General features: G+C 46.5%; 1 protein-coding gene across 2 annotated transcripts in view; it reads left to right on the forward strand.

Moving 5' to 3' along the window:
- The first annotated feature begins 2,024 nt into the window (after positions 1 to 2,024).
- The window catches only part of SMCHD1 (structural maintenance of chromosomes flexible hinge domain containing 1), a 101,665-nt gene continuing 85,749 nt past the window's right edge, over positions 2,025 to 17,940 (forward strand). The window contains exons 1-2 of one of the 2 annotated variants that reach the window (XR_015695663.1): positions 2,025 to 2,256; positions 4,596 to 4,671. Coding sequence is in view for 1 of the 2 variants with exons in the window: in XM_087707213.1 (XP_087563339.1) it covers positions 2,113 to 2,256; positions 4,596 to 4,671 (220 nt within the window). In the remaining variant the exon portion in view is untranslated. The remainder of the gene's footprint in view (positions 2,257 to 4,595; positions 4,672 to 17,940) is intronic. The other variant, XM_087707213.1, reaches the window with a different exon arrangement.

Raw genomic sequence — 17,940 nt, forward strand, 5'->3', positions numbered from 1 at the left:
AAGAGTTTGCTAGTGCAATATGTTGGCTACTGTGAGAATAGACTAGGCTAGACTGGACAGGCGTCCAATCCACCTTTACTGGTTATGTTCTTAAACAGCAGATATTTATTAAATTTATACAGGTTATCTAGGGTACTGAAGGAACAAGCTAATGTTCTGGTAAACCTTTATGTATTATCACTAAAGAATTCCGGAGAAAGGCTGAAGCGAATGATAGAGGAGGGCAAATGTTTCAGTGGACTTCAGGGGAAAACGTCTAGCAATAAAACCTATTCAACTATGAAATAAAATGCCTTACAAGTGGTGGACTCTCCTAGAGGGGAGATATTTAAACAGCCTGCATGACCTTTGTCAGGGATGCTCTAGTAGAGTCCTGCATTGGACAGAGGGTTGGACTACTAGAAGATGCCCAATATAACTTCCAACACTTACATTCTATAAGCCTATATTATATATTGCTGATCTTCAACCAACAGTGGGTTGATCAATAATTTTGCCATATTTGCCACAATATGAAAGTATTTTATATCCCCTATTATCATGTATCAGTGCTATTGGATTCATTACATAAATCAGATATTCGCTGAGGTTTTGCCTTTTTAAACATGTTACGTTGTATTCTGTTAACTATTTCTTTTAAATAGATAAATAGAAAAAAATACCACAGTGCACTAAATAACAAAAATTAAATGAAACAATTCTTAAACTTTCAAAAAGTAACAAACCAGAGGGGGAAAATAACTTTTTTAAAATCCAAATTATGACAGTATTGTGGTCTGCTGGTGGCCTACAAAGCTGGCAGCAGAATTGGACAGTGAGGAGGTTGGGGAGGAGCATGGACCAGTCCTGGAGTATGAAGAAGGCTCAGACGAAGGGCCATCTGGGAGTTATGTGCTGTCTCCAGAACCTCCAGAGTTGGACATCAGTGAGGCAGAGGAACAGGGGGAGCCTGTTCCCAGCGTGCGCATGCACAGAGTTGCCAGAAGGCAAGAATAGTTCATTAAGACAGAAAGGAGGACTCAGGAGTAAGGCTTGGAGGTGATGCCAAGCTAATTGCCAATTAAGTCTTTGGCAGCGTTTCAAGGAAGATAAAGGTATCAGCCTTATCCCGAAAGACTGGCAGCCTACTTACAAACTATTTGGGACTCATTCACAGCCTTTGAAATAAAAAGGATTTTGGGGACTAAGCGCCTGCTTTTTACTATATCAGGAAACCTAGGTCAGAACAAGTATCTTAAACTTATAAAGGTAAAGATTTTCCTCACACATATGTGCTAGTTGTTCCTGACTCTAGGGGGTGGTGCTCATCTCCATTTCAAAGCCGAAGAGCCAGGGCTGTCCAAAGATCTCCACAGTCATTTGGCCAACATGACTAATCATCGAAGGCTGCAGAACGCTGTTACCTTCCCACCAAAGATGGTTCCTATTTTTCTACTTGCATTTTTACATGCTTTCGAACTGCTAGATTGGCAGAAGCTGGGACAAATAACGGGAGCTCACTCCATTACCCGGCACTAGGGATTTGAACTGCCGACCTTTCTGATTGACAAGCTCAGCATCTTTGGGCACTGAGTCACCACGTCCCTCAACTTATAGATAGGCACTGGTTTACTTTGTTATCTGTTTTATTTTGTATTGTCTTAATTTTCTTACGTTTTAATGTTTTACTTTCCCTCCCCCCCTTCTTGAAAAAAGTTCACGTTATTCCCTCGTCCCACACTAAATGCTGTCAAGGCACCTAAGAGAAAGTGCCGCTGGCATTCTCAATTTGGCTTGTTCCTTATGGGGAGTACAAATCACTCTACAAGGGCGTTGTCTTTTCTCGGAAGCTTCACTTCGTCGCACCGCTGCTTTCTGCAAATAAACGAAACTCCTGCAGTCGCTTTCGTTTCTCCGCTTGCCCCGCCAGCCCTCTCGCTCTTTGCCTCGCTTGTTTAGTTTGGGCTGCCCGCGTTCGTTCCTCCCACTCTCCTCTTTTTTTTCCCCCACCTCCCCCTTATATTATGCAGGCCACGCCTCCTCATCAGCCCCCTCCGTTCCTTCCCTCTGCTAAAACGAAACAATCTGCTTGCGTTCGGCCAGGACAGCGCCCGGCGGGGAGATCGGCGCAACATGGCAGCGGCTGAAGGAAACACCGAGGGCAAAATCCTAACGATCTTCGTCTACGACCAGCGTCGGGATCAGTCACATGACGCCAAAATAGTCCTTCGAGGTCACCAGGGAAACTATAGGGACTTCCGTAACGCCGTCCACCAGGTAACATAAGGGAGGGAGCCGAATTAAAATGCGGCGTCGTTAATGGAACTGCGCCTCTGCTCTCGCCGGCGGCGTCCTCCCCCTGTCCCGGTTCTCGTACCCTCGGGCTCCCGTTCTTCGAGTCACGCAGCGCCCCGGGAACCAGAATAGGAGCTTTTGGGGACACTGGGAAAGGAACAGCGAACGGTCAAGCTAGAGGTTCTTTTGAACCACCGGAATGGCGAGAATTTGTAGTCGAGAGCAAGACGCGGTAGCAGAGAAAAAAATGAAGCTGCTACGTATCCCCCCCCCCCCCCGTATGCCAGGAATGGTTTAAGAAAGAGTTTACTAAATAAATCTGAAATACTGTATGCTTCCGGTTTGCTATTAGGCTGCTTAGGTTGGCTGTTTTTTTTTAATCGTTGTATATTGATTGTTATCATCGTCTGCATTTTTCCATCGTGTGATAACATTTGTTCTTGTTACATGCTCTTAATGGTTAAAAAAAATAATTTAGAAAAGTTGGCCTGCAAATGTCATTAAAAACCCCGTTTTGTGACAGCCTAACTCAGCTGTCATAAGTTATAGATGTATTTAAACATGTACTCACTCATAGTAAAGCTGTATGGTTCAATAAATTCCCATTCATTAAATTTCTCAATGAATGGAAGCAGATTCAATCTCTATGTTGTTTATTTATTTTATTTCATCAACATGAATTAGATAACAGATATAAGTATAAACATGAAATGAATACAAATGCAAAGGAATATTAGAACAGGGACGTAGGCACTCTGATGAGCTTATGCACCGCTTAGGAATGGGGTGAGGTCAACAGTAAACAGTCTAAGATTAAAGGTTGTATGTTGTAAAAAGCTAAACAAATTGAGCACATAACTCTTATTATGCAATTGTTTACAGAATAAGATAACAACAATTGGATTCCTTGTGAGTTTGTCTTTTGTAACGTCTGAATTTTTTGGGGCGATGTCTTTAAGTTAATATTAACTCTTGGTGACTTCCTGGACAAGGAAGTTACCTGCAGTTGCAGTTTTCTTTGCAAGATTTCTAAAGTGATTTGTCACTGTCTTCTTCATAGGACTGAGAGAGTATGACTGGCCTAAGTTACTGAGCTGGCTTTGTGCCTAAGGCATGAATAAAACTCACAGTCTTTCCTGGTTTCTAGCCTGGTTCTTTAACCTTTGCACCATATACTAGCTCTCTTGGCAGAGACAATAGTTTCCATGTTTCCTATAGTGAAAAAATACTTTTTATTCTGAAATTTTTAGTATAGTTTTATCATTACAATCTGTGTAGAAAGTTTTAATGATCTAAAATCTTATAGCTTGTCAGCAGCCCAGAGTCATCTTATAGGGGAGATGGGTCACATAAACATTTAATAAATAAATTAATAAAAGAAATTAATTTTGTAAGCTTCCCAGAGTCGCCTCAGATGGCAACATGGGAAACATATATATTTAATAAATAAATAAAATTTTGACCCATTATTTCTTGCATAATTCTAGCTCATCCTTAAAGACATTTCAGAACAAAGAAATGCAGATGGCATAGTATGCCAAATCCGTGTGTATGGGTCCCATGTAATTTCTGCTATCACTCTTGGAGAGGGGAAAATATTTCTCTAATTTGCCACAATAGTTTATCCAATCTGGTGCTTTCAGTTATGTAGACTTTGTTGTAAAAATCAAATCCAGAAGGCACAAACAGATAACTGATTCAGCAGGATTTATTAACTTCTTGTTATAAATAATAACACACGAGTAAATGTACAATACCAACAGTGGTTCTTCAGATCAGAGCAGCAGGTCCAGACTAGTTTCATTTCCGGCGCAGAGCTTAATACAGACAAGACTAGTTTCAATTTCAATTCTCAGCACAACTCTCAGAGCTGCAGGGCTAAACCACATCCAGGCACCAAGCTGTTTCAGCTCCCATTGGCTGACCTTGTTACTAAGCCCTATTCTTTGGCTGATCTTGTTGCCATGTCTCTGCCAGTTATGAATTCTCTGACAAGTTATACTGATCTCCAGGAAATATTACTTAGTGATAGTAATAACTATCAGAGTAGCATCCTCAGCACAGCAATAACTATTGATGTTTTTTCCTCAACTTTTAAAATCATGCTTATCTTGTATTCCAGCTTTTCTTAATATATATTCAGAATATAGATTGAATAACTAAAGAGAAAGTATAAAGTCTTGCCTCACTTCTTTGCTAATCTGGAAAGGCATTGCGGGAAATAGTTTTTGGATCAGGATTCCAACAAGATACTCTTTAATGTTTTTAAATACCTAAATCCCATTCTCTCTATTAATCAGAGATCTATCTTGTACTTATAGGCATTTGATATTTCCTCCAAAGAAATTTTTGTTATCACAACAACTGATAGAAAAAAAATAACAAGTGAAAACTTTGGTAAGTATACTGTATTTATAATGACAAATCAATTTTATACCAAGGTGCTATTAATTAAATATTAAAGTTCTGCTACTCTGTTTCACCAATATTTGTCTTGCAATAGCTGCCATTTTTCTTTAAAAAGATTGTTTTGATTCTGAATTAAAAAAACACTAAGATCAAATGATCAGGATTTCAAAAAAAATTATAATGGTATGAGTATTGAAAATTAGAATTCAAAGAATTTAGAATTTAAAAAAATAATATCAGTACAAACATTAACAGGAATGGTTTGGGATGCAAGTAAAGTTTTTATGAGAATATTCTATAAAATATCATACTCAAAAATGAAGAAAAAAGGATTCTGAGCTTTGATTAGATTTTTTGGTAATAATTTGTTTTTGACAAATTATCAATTCGATTGAGAATCTTTTTTGGCATGTGCCAAAAGCAGGGGGAGAGCAGGGGGGTTGTGCGTGGGTGTGCCACACACATCATGCTTTTTGCATGACCCCAGTGCACATGCACGCATGACCAGTGCTCTTCCCCCACCCCCCAATTTTGGAGTGCTTTTTTCACCCTCCCCTGGCTCCAGAGGCTTTATAGGAGCCTGGGGAGGGCGAAAACAGCCGTACCCCCCAGAGGTCCTCCTGAAGCTTCCGGAGCGTGAAAAGCCAGCCCTGCGGGCAAACCGGATGTTCAAGAACGGACTTCCGGTGTGCTCGTAGGGCCAGCTTTAGACCTCCAGGGGCCTTCAGGAGGTCTCCCTGAAGGCTCCCGAGGGCCAAAAACCAGCCCTACGGGCAAACTGGAAATTCAGGAACAGACATCCAGTGTGCTCATAGGGCCAGTTTTAGCCCTCTGAAGCTTTCAGGAGCATTCAGGAAGCTTCCCTGAAGGCTCCAGAGGGCAAAAAAACGACCCCACGCCATCACGGGCCTAGAGAAACAGTAAAAGCCATCTACTGCAGAGAAGAAGCATAATAACATTTTAAAACAAAGCTGTTGAAGGAGGGTGTGGTCCTTTTCTACTATTTGACTTTATTTTGTCTACGGCTGAGGAAGAAAATAAAGGATCTTCAAAGTGGACTGAACTATTTTGGGACCTGATATTAAAGAGTGGAATAAGAAGAGGGACTGAATTAATTGTGGTAAAATATAAAGATTTTAAAAGTGTGTTACATGTGGAACATGTAGGGTGGGATGTTTGAGAAATTGTTGGAAATGTTAAAAAAATGCACAAGCTATATTAAAAAGTAATAAGGAGCCAGAAAAATTGTTGAAACACAAGGAACAGGAAATAGGAGAGGAACAGACAAGGAACACAAATGAACAAGAAGCTAATGAGGTAGAAAAAGAAATGAAAAACAAAACTCAGTGGGACGATGCTATTGAGATTTATAGAGGCACAAAAAGAGTAGAGAGGGAAAAAGGATAATGGTATCCAAAAAAACCTGAGCCAAAAATAAAGAGAGAAACAATGGGAAGTAGAAAGGAAAAACTTTGGGGAGAGACATGCAAACAATTTATTGAAAAGTGATAGAAAAGATTCAGGAGAAAAGATAGGACACATAAAAAGAAGAAAAAGAAAAAAGATCTAGGAATAGGGGATTAATAAAATGAAATGAAATATCTTAAACATGGCAATCGTATGTATCTAATTAAGATGTGTGTGAATCAAATTAATACCTTTTAAGTCTGCAAATTAATTATGTTAAATGCTTATATTAAAAACTGAATTTGCAGACACGGGTTACTTATACAAAATAGATGGAAAGGAAATGGTAAATATGGTTTCTCCCTTTATACCCCTTTACCTCTAAAGGAAACAAAAGATGACATTGTTTATGTATATAATAAAAATAAAAGTTGAAAAATATGAGAAGAAAAGAAATATAGCTAAAATTGGAAATGGAAATAGAAAAATAATGTAAAATGAATTATGCATATGTGAAAATGTTAAAGGGGAAAACCGGACAACACTCTGTTCTCCAGTGCGCTGCTTGGAGAGTCCAAGCATGGGTTAACACAGTCTAACTACCCTATGACTGAGTGAGTTTTTTATCTAGGCCACGTCTCCCTTTGCCTTCATTATTCAGTTTAAAAAACTCAGTTCGCCCATTTGGACTGTTCTGGGGAGCGCTCCAGTCCTAGAGCAGATAACTGGACTCCCTGTGTATTTTTGTTAGTTTTATTGGTTTTATTGGTTTTATTTTTGCCTCAGTTTTTTCGTTAGATAGACATACGAGGATCGAAGGCTATTTTAAGGTAATTCTGCTGCTGAGAGGGCTCCGGGCCGTTTCTTTGCCCACTGGCCGCATGCAGAGCGGGAGAACGTGAGTCGCCTGTCCGGTGGTGGCTGGAGGGCGAGTGGATGGTAGTAGGCTTCCCGTTCAGTGCCATTCCCCACTGGGCCGTTGCAGAGGTCGTGAGGTGCGCCTGAGTGCTCTGGCGAGGGCAGCAATACTCTCCTTGCCCGGCAGAGTCAGTGGCCATTTTTGAAGGTTCCGCGCGCTTTGTTTCAGCTGCATGCGCAGCGGCTGCCATTTTGGTAGCCTCGTGGATGGGAGATGTTGTAATATAACTCCTTGTGTAGGTGTGGGTCACCCATGGCCCAGTGCATAACAGGGCATGCGCGGCCACACTGAACCACATAGGAAAAAACAAACTCCTACATAACATAACATCCTGATAGTGCTCCATAACATCCTGATAGTTCATAACATAACATCCTGATGTTCACTCTAGATGTGCCTTACCAATGACGCCCAGGATTTGACCATATATAGACAGAACTTCCCTGAGCAGTAGATTAGCAATTGTAGTTTGACAGGCTGTTTTAAATCACATGCTGATTGCTCCTTCTGCCTTTGTCCTATCTCAATAAAAGGGGCTCTCAGACCCCCAATCTGGGTCGCTTCATCCCGAGAAAGATCGTGTCTGTGTCTTTTCTCAACATTGGCTTCATGAGCGACCCACGGGTACTTCACATTTGGTATGGTTACATTTGGTGACCCCGACGTGATTACCTCTGTCGCCAGCCCTTCACTCACCCCCGACTGGGCAAAGTCTCGCAACCAGGGCCGGCCGTCAGCGAACAGAGCACCCTCCCAAATCGTGAGTATGGGCTCGGGCTTCTCGAAGGCTCAGACTGCGCACCTGCAGGAGCTTTGGGATATCGTTAAATCATCCAGTGCAATTTCTCAAGCGGCAGGTCGCCCGCTCCCCATTCCCCTGAAAAAACATTTCCTCTCTATTGGCTTACATCTATAAGAATTGTCCCATTTACCCTGAGAAGGGCTCTCTTAAAGTCTCCTTATGGATCAAATTGGGTATTTACTTCCATGAGGAACCTCGAGCCCCGCCGGAAGTTCTCACTACTTGGAGACTTCTTGTAAGATGCCTTCAAATTCATGAGGAAGACATGCAGGGGGCTGCTCTTAAGCCCTCGGAAACAACTCCCCCGCACTACGAGGAGATTGCCCCTCCTGCTGGCCAGGCGATGGCCCTCTCCGAGACTCCACCAACTCCCCAAGCCCCTCTGGAAGAGAAGACGTCCCCTCTCCCTTCCGCCCCTTCCTCTGCCCCGCAAATGTGGCGCAGCACTCTCCAGGATGCCCTGCGCGATGCTTATAATCAAGGGGACATGGAATTGGCACAGGATTGTTTCCCCGTTTCCTTTCAAACCAACGCGGCTGGGGGGGGGGGTTGTGCCCACTTATACTGCAATCCCCTATAGGGTTATTAAGGATCTTAAGCAAGCAGTTTCCACCTATGGGGTGCAATCCCCATACTGCAAGGGACTGTTCCAAAACCTTTTGTCAGGGGACCCCTACGTGCTGGAGGATTGGAAACTTCTCCTCGGCATGCTTCTTACCCCCTCTCAGTTTGCCATTTGGACCTCCGAATACCTTAGAGAGATTAACAAGGCGATTGCCAGGGGTCTGCCCAACAATGTTACTGCCCCTCAGCTAAAGGGAGGGGATGGGTTTGATACGGGAACTTCACAGGGAGAAAGCATTTCAGCGCCGTTGGAGTGAGGAGAAGGTTACTACTAAGCCCCTCAGTCTCAGACCGCCGCCTAGGTATGCGGGCCTTGTCCGGGGCGCCGGCCTGGCCTGCCTCCCTGTTGCCCAAATCTCGGAGTCTCTGAGGACGGCTGGAGGAGGGAATCCGACCCTCAGGCGGCCCTCTCCTCCCCCGTGGTCTGCAGGCACGCTTCAGCTAGCTGGCTAAGTGCCCGGTGCCCAGCTGCTGCATTGAGCTTCAGGTCTGCTGGAGATAAGGAAGGACACCATGGCAGAAAAGGCAGGGAGGAGCAGGCAGGGCCCTCTGCAAAACGCAGCAGGCTAGGCCCTCCATCTAAGGGAAGTAAAGGAGGGAAAGGCACCAGCAAAAAGGCCTCCCCGGGGTCCCCTGGTACTAGTGATAGGCTGAGGGAAGGCTCCCGGCCCATTGAGGTCAAGGTCCCGCAATCACAGGGGTTTTCTGTACCTGTGGGCCATGAGTTGGACTCGCCCACATACCATGGGGAAAGGTGGGACTCCCACTCCTTCCAGGGCAGCAGACCCCCATCCCTGATAGAGAGAAGGTCTGGGGGTGGCTCCCCAGATGCTGTCAGGTGCGACTTCATTTAATAATCAGGAAAGAAACCACTCAATTCCATTTGTTTGAAATTAAGTGTACTTTTACTAATTACAAATGAACAGTAGCGAAGCGAAGCTGAATCTGGTTAATTAGGCACGAAAGCAAAGAATATCATGTATAATTCAATCCCCTCCCCTTGGCACCCAGTCCATAGTCCAATTATAATTCACCCAACTGTCAGGTGGGAGATATCTTCGAAAAACATCACCAGGATGGAATGCTGGACAGTTAACCTTGGCGGGAAACTCCCTTCCTCCACATGCGCAGTAAGATGGTTAGGTCAGCATCTAGAATCTTCCTCCACCACATAATGATTCCCTTCCCAAATACCATGTCCCCCCTCCCCGTTTCAATGGTAGCCGAAGCAGCAGCAAAGCAGAGGCTGACATCCGGGCCTCCTCCAGAAAAGGGCGGTCAGACCTGCAGAAACGAAAAGAACACAAACAAACCAACAGACAACAACACATGAAAGAGAAAGGGTAAGGGAGAAAAACAAAAGAAAGGAAAATTAGGAGACTGTCCAAGAATCAGGACTTGTCAGGATAGGCAGAGTAGAACTTGTGGAGCAGATGAGGCGCTCGAACATGGGATCCGTCAACCCATTCAGTGTGAGATGGGGGAAAATGCTTCCAAGCCACTAGGTACTGGACACGGTTTCGCCGCTTACGAGAGTCCAAAATCTCACGGATCTCGAAATGTTGCTCTCCCTCTATCAAAAGCGGTGCAGGTGGAGGAGGGAGAGGTGTTCTCAAAGAAGAAGTGAGGAGAGGCTTCAGGAGATTAACATGAAAAACAGGGTAAACCCGGTTGAGATGCTTAGACAACTGGAGCCGGACGGAAACAGGGTTGATGATCTTGACAATGGGAAACAGGCCAACATACTTGGGGCCCAATTTCTTCGATTTCTGGGGTGTTTGAAGAAATCTAGTGGATAAATAAACTTGATCACCAACTTTGTATTCATAGGGCTTAGTCTGTTTCTTATCAGCCTGTCTCTTATGAGCGTGGTGCGCAGCATCTAGAGTCTGGAGAGCCAAAGGCCAAACGTCCCGAAGGCGATCACTCCACTCGGACAGCGAAGACACCTGCGGCTGCTCGCAAGGAATCTCAGGAATGGGTACAAAATCTTGGCCGTACACAACACGAAAAGGGGTAAAGCCAGTACTGCTGTGCACTGAATTGTTGTAAGCCACCTCAGCGTGAGGCAACAATTCCACCCAATCATCTTGCTGGTAGTTGATGAAAGAACGTAAATATTGTTTCAGCACAGAATTAGTCCTTTCGCAAGCCCCATTAGTTTGAGGGTGGTGGGAGGAGCTTAACCCCTGGGCGGAGCCAATCCGCTTCAGAAACTCTTTCCAGAATAGGGAGGTGAACTGCACACCCCTGTCCGAAATGATGCGGTCGGGTACCCCATGTAAATGATATATATGAGAGATGAACATCTTAGCGACAGATTTAGCTGAAGGGATCTTGGAGCAAGGGATGAAATGGACTTGCTTGGAGAATAAGTCCGTAACAACCCAGATGACTGTGTGTCCTTGACTCTCTGGAAGTTCAACAATGAAATCCATGGAGATCTCCTTCCACGGGGCTACTGGGCGAGCCACCACCTGGAGTAACCCCTGAGGCTTACCCAGAGGGCGTTTAGCAGCAGCACAAGTGGGACAACTAGCAACATAAGCCTCAATGTCCTTTTTCAGTGAGGGCCACCAAAATTGCCCCTTGATGAGGTGTAGAGTCTTGACGAATCCAAAGTGTCCAGCCATCCGGGAGTCATGAGCCCGTTGAAGAACAATGGCTCTAATGGACACAGGAATGTATAACTTTGCCCCAATCCAAGGCAATCCATCTTTCATAGTGCATTCATCCATGTGTTGCTGGAACCAGTCATCCTCAGTAAGGGCCTTTTTTAGGTTAGAAAGAAAGTCCTCAGTGACTTCCACTTTAGAAGTTGCTTGACTTCTAGTAACAACAGGAGCAGCAAAGCTCTTTGTGGGAATGACAGGCTGGACAACACTGAGTTTTGAACAGTTGTACTGAGGGAGCCTGGACAAAGCATGAGCCATAAGGTTTTTCCCTCCTGGAATGTATTTCAAGGTAAAATTGAATCTATTGAAATGCTGAGCCCAGCGCATCTGCTTAGGAGAAAGTTTTCTGGGGGTTCTCAATGCTTCCAAGTTTTTATGATCAGTCCACACCTCGAAAGGGTGCTTGGCGCCCTCCAGAAAATGGCGCCACGTGGATAAGCCCAGCGAACAGCAAAAGCCTCTTTCTCCCAAATGGCCCAACGTCTCTCCGTGTCGGTCAGTTTGCGAGAGGTGTAAGCGCAGGGTTGTAATTTACCTTGGCTATTAGCTTGAAGTAGTACAGCTCCCACTGCCACATCACTGGTGTCAGCTTGGACCACAAAAGGTCCGTCCATGTCCGGGTGTTTGAGGACTGGTTCCTCCGCAGAGAGGCGTTTCAATTTCTCGAAAGCAGCTTGACAGTCCATAGTCCAATCCAGTGGTTTTCTAGGTTTAGACTTGGCCCCTCCTTTCGACTTAAGGAGATTAGTTATAGGGAGAGCTATCTTAGCAAAGGAGAGAATAAATTGACGATAGAAGTTAGCAAAACCCAAAAATTTCCGCAATTGCTTACGTGTACATGGGGCCTCCCACTTGGTGACAGCTCTGACCTTAGCGGGGTCCATTTCAATTCCCTTGTGGGAGATGCGATAGCCCAGGTAATCAACCTTTTCCTGATGAAATTTGCACTTGGACAATTTGGCATAGAGTTCCGCCGCCTGGAGTTTTTTCAGAACTGTGCGAACAAACTTCACGTGTTCTTCACGTGTTTCCGTGTAAATAAGGATATCGTCTAAATAGACCATTACGCCTTTGTAAAGATGGTCATGTAAAACCTCATTAATTAACTTCATGAAGACTGCTGGTGCCCCCTGGAGGCCAAATGGCATTACCCGAAATTGGAAACAACCAAGGGGGCAGTTGAAAGCAGTTTTCCATTCGTCCCCCTCTTTAATTCTGACTCTACAGTACTCTTCCCTTAGGTCCAATTTAGTGAAAATCCGGCCCTTCCCCAGTTGGGCCAACATGTCCTTCATCAGTGGTAAGGGGTACAGGTTCTGAGCAGAGATGCAGTTTAAATTTTTGAAGTTCACACATAATCTGAAGGAGCCATCTTTCTTTTCCCTGAACAATACTGGAGCTGCTACCTTGGGCCTCGCTGGCTCAATGAAGCCCCGTTCCAAGTTTTTATCAATGAATTTCCTCATTTCCTCCATCTCTCTAGGGATCATTGAATATATTTGGGGCTTTGGAAGCTTTACTCCAGGTAAAATATCAATGGTGCAATCAGTGGGTCTGTGAGGGGGTAATTTATCAGAAGATTTTTCACTAAAAACATCCTTGAGGTCCCAATATTCCCTTGGTATTCGTTCCTCCCCCTCAATCTTCTCCTGCCCCCCTGGCTGCCAGTGAGGGGGTAGTAGTATCAGAGGCTGGAGCTTCATGTTTTCCCTCTGGGGGTGTGGATGTTCGAATCCGCAACCACCCCTCCCTCCAGTTTATGCGTGGGTTCCATATACAGAGCCAGGGGAGTCCCAAAATAAGGGGCCGGTCCATGCCAGGCGCCACAATAAAAGTTATTATTTCTTGGTGGGTACCCATCCACATCTCGATGGGTTCAGTGGAAAAATGAGCAGGACCGCCTCCCGCAATAGAGCCGTCTATTTGGCAAAAAGCAATAGGGATTTTTAAAGTCTTTAGTTTCAAGCTCAGCTTCTCAACCATTTCAGGGCTTATCATGCAACGGGAACACCCAGAATCTAATAGAACCAGAAGTTTTTCTGTTGTGCCAGAAGAGGGCACTCTAAGTTCAATTGGGATAAGCATAGGGCCAGAGCGGGAACTTACCCAGCGATGAGAATCCTCATCATCAGAGTCGTCAGACGAGCTGGGGCTTCCGTCTCCCTCCTCCTCTGGCTCGAAGCGTCGAGAAACATTTTCAGCAGCGAAGGCGGCCTCCTTCCTCTTGCCTGGAGCCTTCTCAAGTTTCCTCTCCCTCCGGGGGGGTGGAGCAGGTTGGGTCAGCTTGACGCGGCAATTCACAGCACGATGCCCCTCCTTTCCACAGCGGAAAGAAGCGGGGGGCTTGGCTTTGCTTGCAAAACCTCCCCGGCCCTCACTTGTTGGGCGGGGGGCTTTAGGAGGTGCTGGGGGGGGATTTCTCAACTTCTCCCTCTTCCATGCAACGAAGCCTGATTAAGTCTAACTCAGTGTCTGCAGCGTTCTCATACCAAGGTTCTAAATGACGGGGAAGGCGTCTGTTTATGCATTGCTGGTAAACATCTTTATCCAAGCCATCAGCGAATCGATCCAGCAAGGCCTCTTCCGACCACCCCCTCATATAAGCTGACAATTCCTGGAATTCCTGCACATAGTCAGGCACAGTTTTCTTTCCCTGTTTAAGGGCCATAAATTTCAGCCTAGCGCGACGCTCGGTCAAAGGGTCGTCGAACCTTCTCCTCATGGCTGCCATAAATTCATCAAAATTCCTCAGGAGACGGGAATTGCTATTATGTAGTCCGACCATCCAGTCGGCTGCTTTCTTCTCCAAGGCCATTAACACCATTCTTACTTTAGATTCATCTGTCGCTAAATCAGGCCCATATATTTCCATATAATTCCAGACCTGAATAATAAACAACCCGAGACCTCTGGGTTCTCCATCGTACTTTACGCTTAAGGGTGGGACCTTAGCCATCCGGCGTCGCCTGCCCCCCCTGGTCTCAGAATGTCTCTAACCGCAGGGGGGGAGGTTGGTTCTGGGTTTTCTTGCGCACATCCCCCTTCGGCCCCTCCAGTCTCCCTTAAGCTATGCAGTGAATACCTTTTCTCCAGTTCCTCTGTTGTTTCCCTTTCCACAGCTCTCTCTCGAATTCGGCGTTCACTCCATGCCTCTTCGAGGAGCCTCATGACGTGGGAGATTTTGTAGTCTTCCCCTCCAGAGCCACTCCAGTCAGCCGCTGGTTTTTTCTTTGGCCTACTTCTTGTAACTCCAGCTTGTAATTCCTCAGGTTCCTTTTTCTGTCCCACACCCCAAGTCCATCTGGGATGGACGGCAGGTTCTTCCACTCTCAGGTCGGCTAGTCTTTCTGTTAGAGATGGTCCTGCCGCTGCACCCATGTCTTCCTCCTGGTCGTTTTCATGCAAAGACATTTTCTTTTCTTTCTGTGAAGGCACCCCCCTCGGTAGTTGTTCGCTCCAGGTTGGGTGCGAGGTGAGATTCAGCTTATTGTCAGGTGTGACTTCATTTAATAATCAGGAAAGAAACCACTCAACTCCATTTGTTTGAAATTAAGTGTGCTTTTACTAATTACAAATGAACAGTAGCAAAGCTAAGCTGAATCTGGTTAATTAGGTGCGAAAGCAAAGAATATCATGTATAATTCAATCCCCTCCCCTTGGCACCCCAGTCCATAGTCCAATTATAATTCACCCAACTGTCAGGTGGGAGATATCTTTGAAAAACATCACCAGGATGGAATGCTGGACAGTTAACCTTGGCGGGAAACTCCCTTCCTCCACATGCGCTGTAAGATGGTCAGGTCAGCGTCTAGAATCTTCCTCCAGCACATAATGATTCCCTTCTCAAATACCATGTCCCCCCTCCCCGTTTCAATGGCAGCCAAAGCAGCAGCAAAGCAAAGGCTGACGGGCTACCCCGACTCCCCTAGCTCATCTCTGAGGGAGGAGCTGGGACCCTTCCAGGGTCTACTCCCGGTGGAGGAGGGACCCAGCTCAGGGAGACGCAGGAACGGGCCAGTCTACCTGGACCACGGCCTAGAGAGGACAAAGGTCCGGCCTTGTCAGCGGAGATGAGGGAGGTCATCTCCATTGCCATCTCCCAAGGGATTGCCGAAGGCATAAAACATAAAGAAGCAGGAAAACCCAGGGTTTCCAAGCCTAAACGGGTTTCTGCCACTGCTCAGGTTCAGGCTCCGGCCTCTCCTGGCACCTCGGTTGCCACAGAAGAGGCGGTTTGGGAGGAAGAGGAGGAGGCAGGGAGCTTTGAGCTGTCGGAGGATGAAGACCTATCTCCTGACAAGTTGGCTTTTACAGGCCTGTTCAAGCCCACATTATTTAAATCTATTTTACATAAGGCCATAGTGGCTACTGAACTAGGTTCCAGGCCCAAGGGTACGGCCGCTGCAGCCTCCTCCTCGAAGGATCACAAGGAAGGTCTGTTCAAAGAGAACGCTCCCACTCAGGAGTTAATTCCAGTCCCAGATCTGTTTATGGACATGGTCCAAAGATAGTGGGCCCAGCCTGGTACCTTGACCAATCCTAGCAGAGGGGATAAAGTCTTTTATTCTGTTGAGGGTAAGATGGAAGATGTGCTGAAACTGCCCGAGGTGGATGCTTCGATGGTTTCCTTGACATCAAATTTGAACCTGCCAACAGACCACCTAGATGGCCTCAAGGCGGAGGATAAACATTCTGAGAAAGCTTGCCACAAGACGCACCAGGCGGCCGCCTGGGCTATCAGAACGTCCATCTTGGCCTCTTTCTTCACCCGGGCATCCCTTCTTTGGCTCAGGCAGCTGAGGGCTAAACCTCCTGCCAGGGGATCCCGGTGGAAACATGATCTCAGCAAAATTATCACTGCAGTAGAATACTCAGTGGATGCCTCGTTGAATGCTGCCAAATTTGCCTCTAGGGCATTAGCATCCAACGTTACCTAGCGCCGGCTGCTGTTGCTCCGCCACTGGCAGGCTGACATGAAGGCAAAATGGAAGCTGGCTTCCACCCCATTTAAGGGGGGGCAGCTTTTGGGGGATGCCCTGGACAAGTTTGTCATTGAAATGAAGGACAAGCGCAAGATTCTCCCGGCCACCTTGAAGAAAAACGAGCGCAAGGGCTCTGGTTCCTTTTGGAAGCAGTCTTTTCAGGCTCAGGAGGCTAACCACCATCCACGTCTTCCTCCTATTATAGACCCTACTCCCAGGGTGGGGATAGGGGTCAAGACAGGGGTCCCTTTGGGTCCCGTGGCAGGCAGCAGCAACAGCATGGGAGCAGGAGCAGATCTCCCTCTGCCAAGGGGCGGTTCGCCACCCAGACCCCCAGTGGCTGCAACTAGCCATCTGGCACTTGAGGGGGAGCTCCTGAGGAGGCAGAAGCTCTCAGACAAGGTCATTCATACTATCCAGGTGTCCAGGAGGCCTTCGACCACCAGGGTATACGAGGCGACCTGGGCTGCTTTTTCTTCTTGGTGCCAGAAGAAGGGCATAAGGGATGTGTCTGCCTCAGTTCCCCAATTACTGGACTTTCTGCAGGAGGGATTGGACAGGGGATTGGCCTCCAGCACCCTCCAGCATCAGGTCGCGGCCTTGTCCACCATCCTCCTCAATGGGTCTTCCCATCCCCTGAGCCAACACCCGCAGGTCAAGAGCTTCCTGAAGGGCGCGGCAAACATCTGTCCCCGAGCGGTCCACCGTTACCCATCCTGGGACCTGCCACTTGTTCTTCGGGCCCTGACGGGGGCACCATTCGAGCCGCTTTGACAAGCAAGTCTTCTCCATCTGACTCTCAAGACTGCGTTTCTCGTGGCCATCACGTCCGCAAGACGGGTGTCCAAATTGGCGGCTCTTTCCGTCAGGTCAGATCTATGCACTGTTCACACTGACAGAGTAATTCTGAGACTTGACCCCACATTTGTTCCAAAGATCAACACCATATTTCATCGGGCTCAGGAGGTAATACTCCCCGATTTCTGTCCCAAGCCGTCGCATCCTAAAGAACGTGACTGGCACAAATTTGACGTGAGGCGCATGGTCAGAATTTACATTAAGAGGACCAAGGAGTTTCGGTGGTCCGAATCCTCCTTTGTGTCATTTCATCCTGGGTCGCTATGTCGCAAGGCGTCTTCCCACACCGTTGGGCATTGGTTGCGGGCCTGCATCAAGTTTGCCTACGAACATCAGGGCAAGTCTGCTCCTAGCCGGGTGACTGCACATTTGATGAGGAGCGCCGCCACCTCTGCGGCGTGGGCGACCCAGGCATCAATTCTTGACATTTGCTTCTCCCACTGCATTTATCAGGAACTATAAGATTGATACCTTTGCCTCAGCTGAAGCCTCTTTTGGACGGAGAGTTCTACAGAAAGTCCCAGAGGCTCCAGAGACTCAGGTCTCTTCCCACCCGGGGACACAATAGCTTGGGCATGTCCCACACTTGGACTCTCCAAGCAGCGCACTGGAGAAAGACCATTGGCTTACCTGAACGGTCGTTCTCTGGGCACTGCGAGGAGAGTCTAATCTCGCCCGGGTTCCTCGTACCTCGAGGATGATGACTGGATGTACTGTTGAACGGGCTTCCTGCTCGGTGCTATTTCGTTTTTTAAACTGAATAATGGAGGTAAAGGGAGGCGTGGCCTAGAGAAAAAACTCACTCAGTCCTAGGGCAGATAGACTGTGTTAACCCAAGCTTGGACTCTCCTCGCAGCACCCAGAGAACAACCGTTCAGGTAAGCCAACAGTCTTTCACAAAAGAATTTTATTTATGTAACAAAAAAAATAAAAAACTTTGGGGAAAAAATGATGTAAAAAGAAAAAAATGACAAAGAAATTCCCAAAGAA

This window comes from Thamnophis sirtalis, unplaced genomic scaffold (genome assembly GCF_051295495.1).
Source record: "Thamnophis sirtalis isolate CommonGarterSnake01/CBP01778 unplaced genomic scaffold, rThaSir2_p1.2 scaffold_2, whole genome shotgun sequence".
NCBI lineage: Eukaryota > Metazoa > Chordata > Lepidosauria > Squamata > Natricidae > Thamnophis > Thamnophis sirtalis.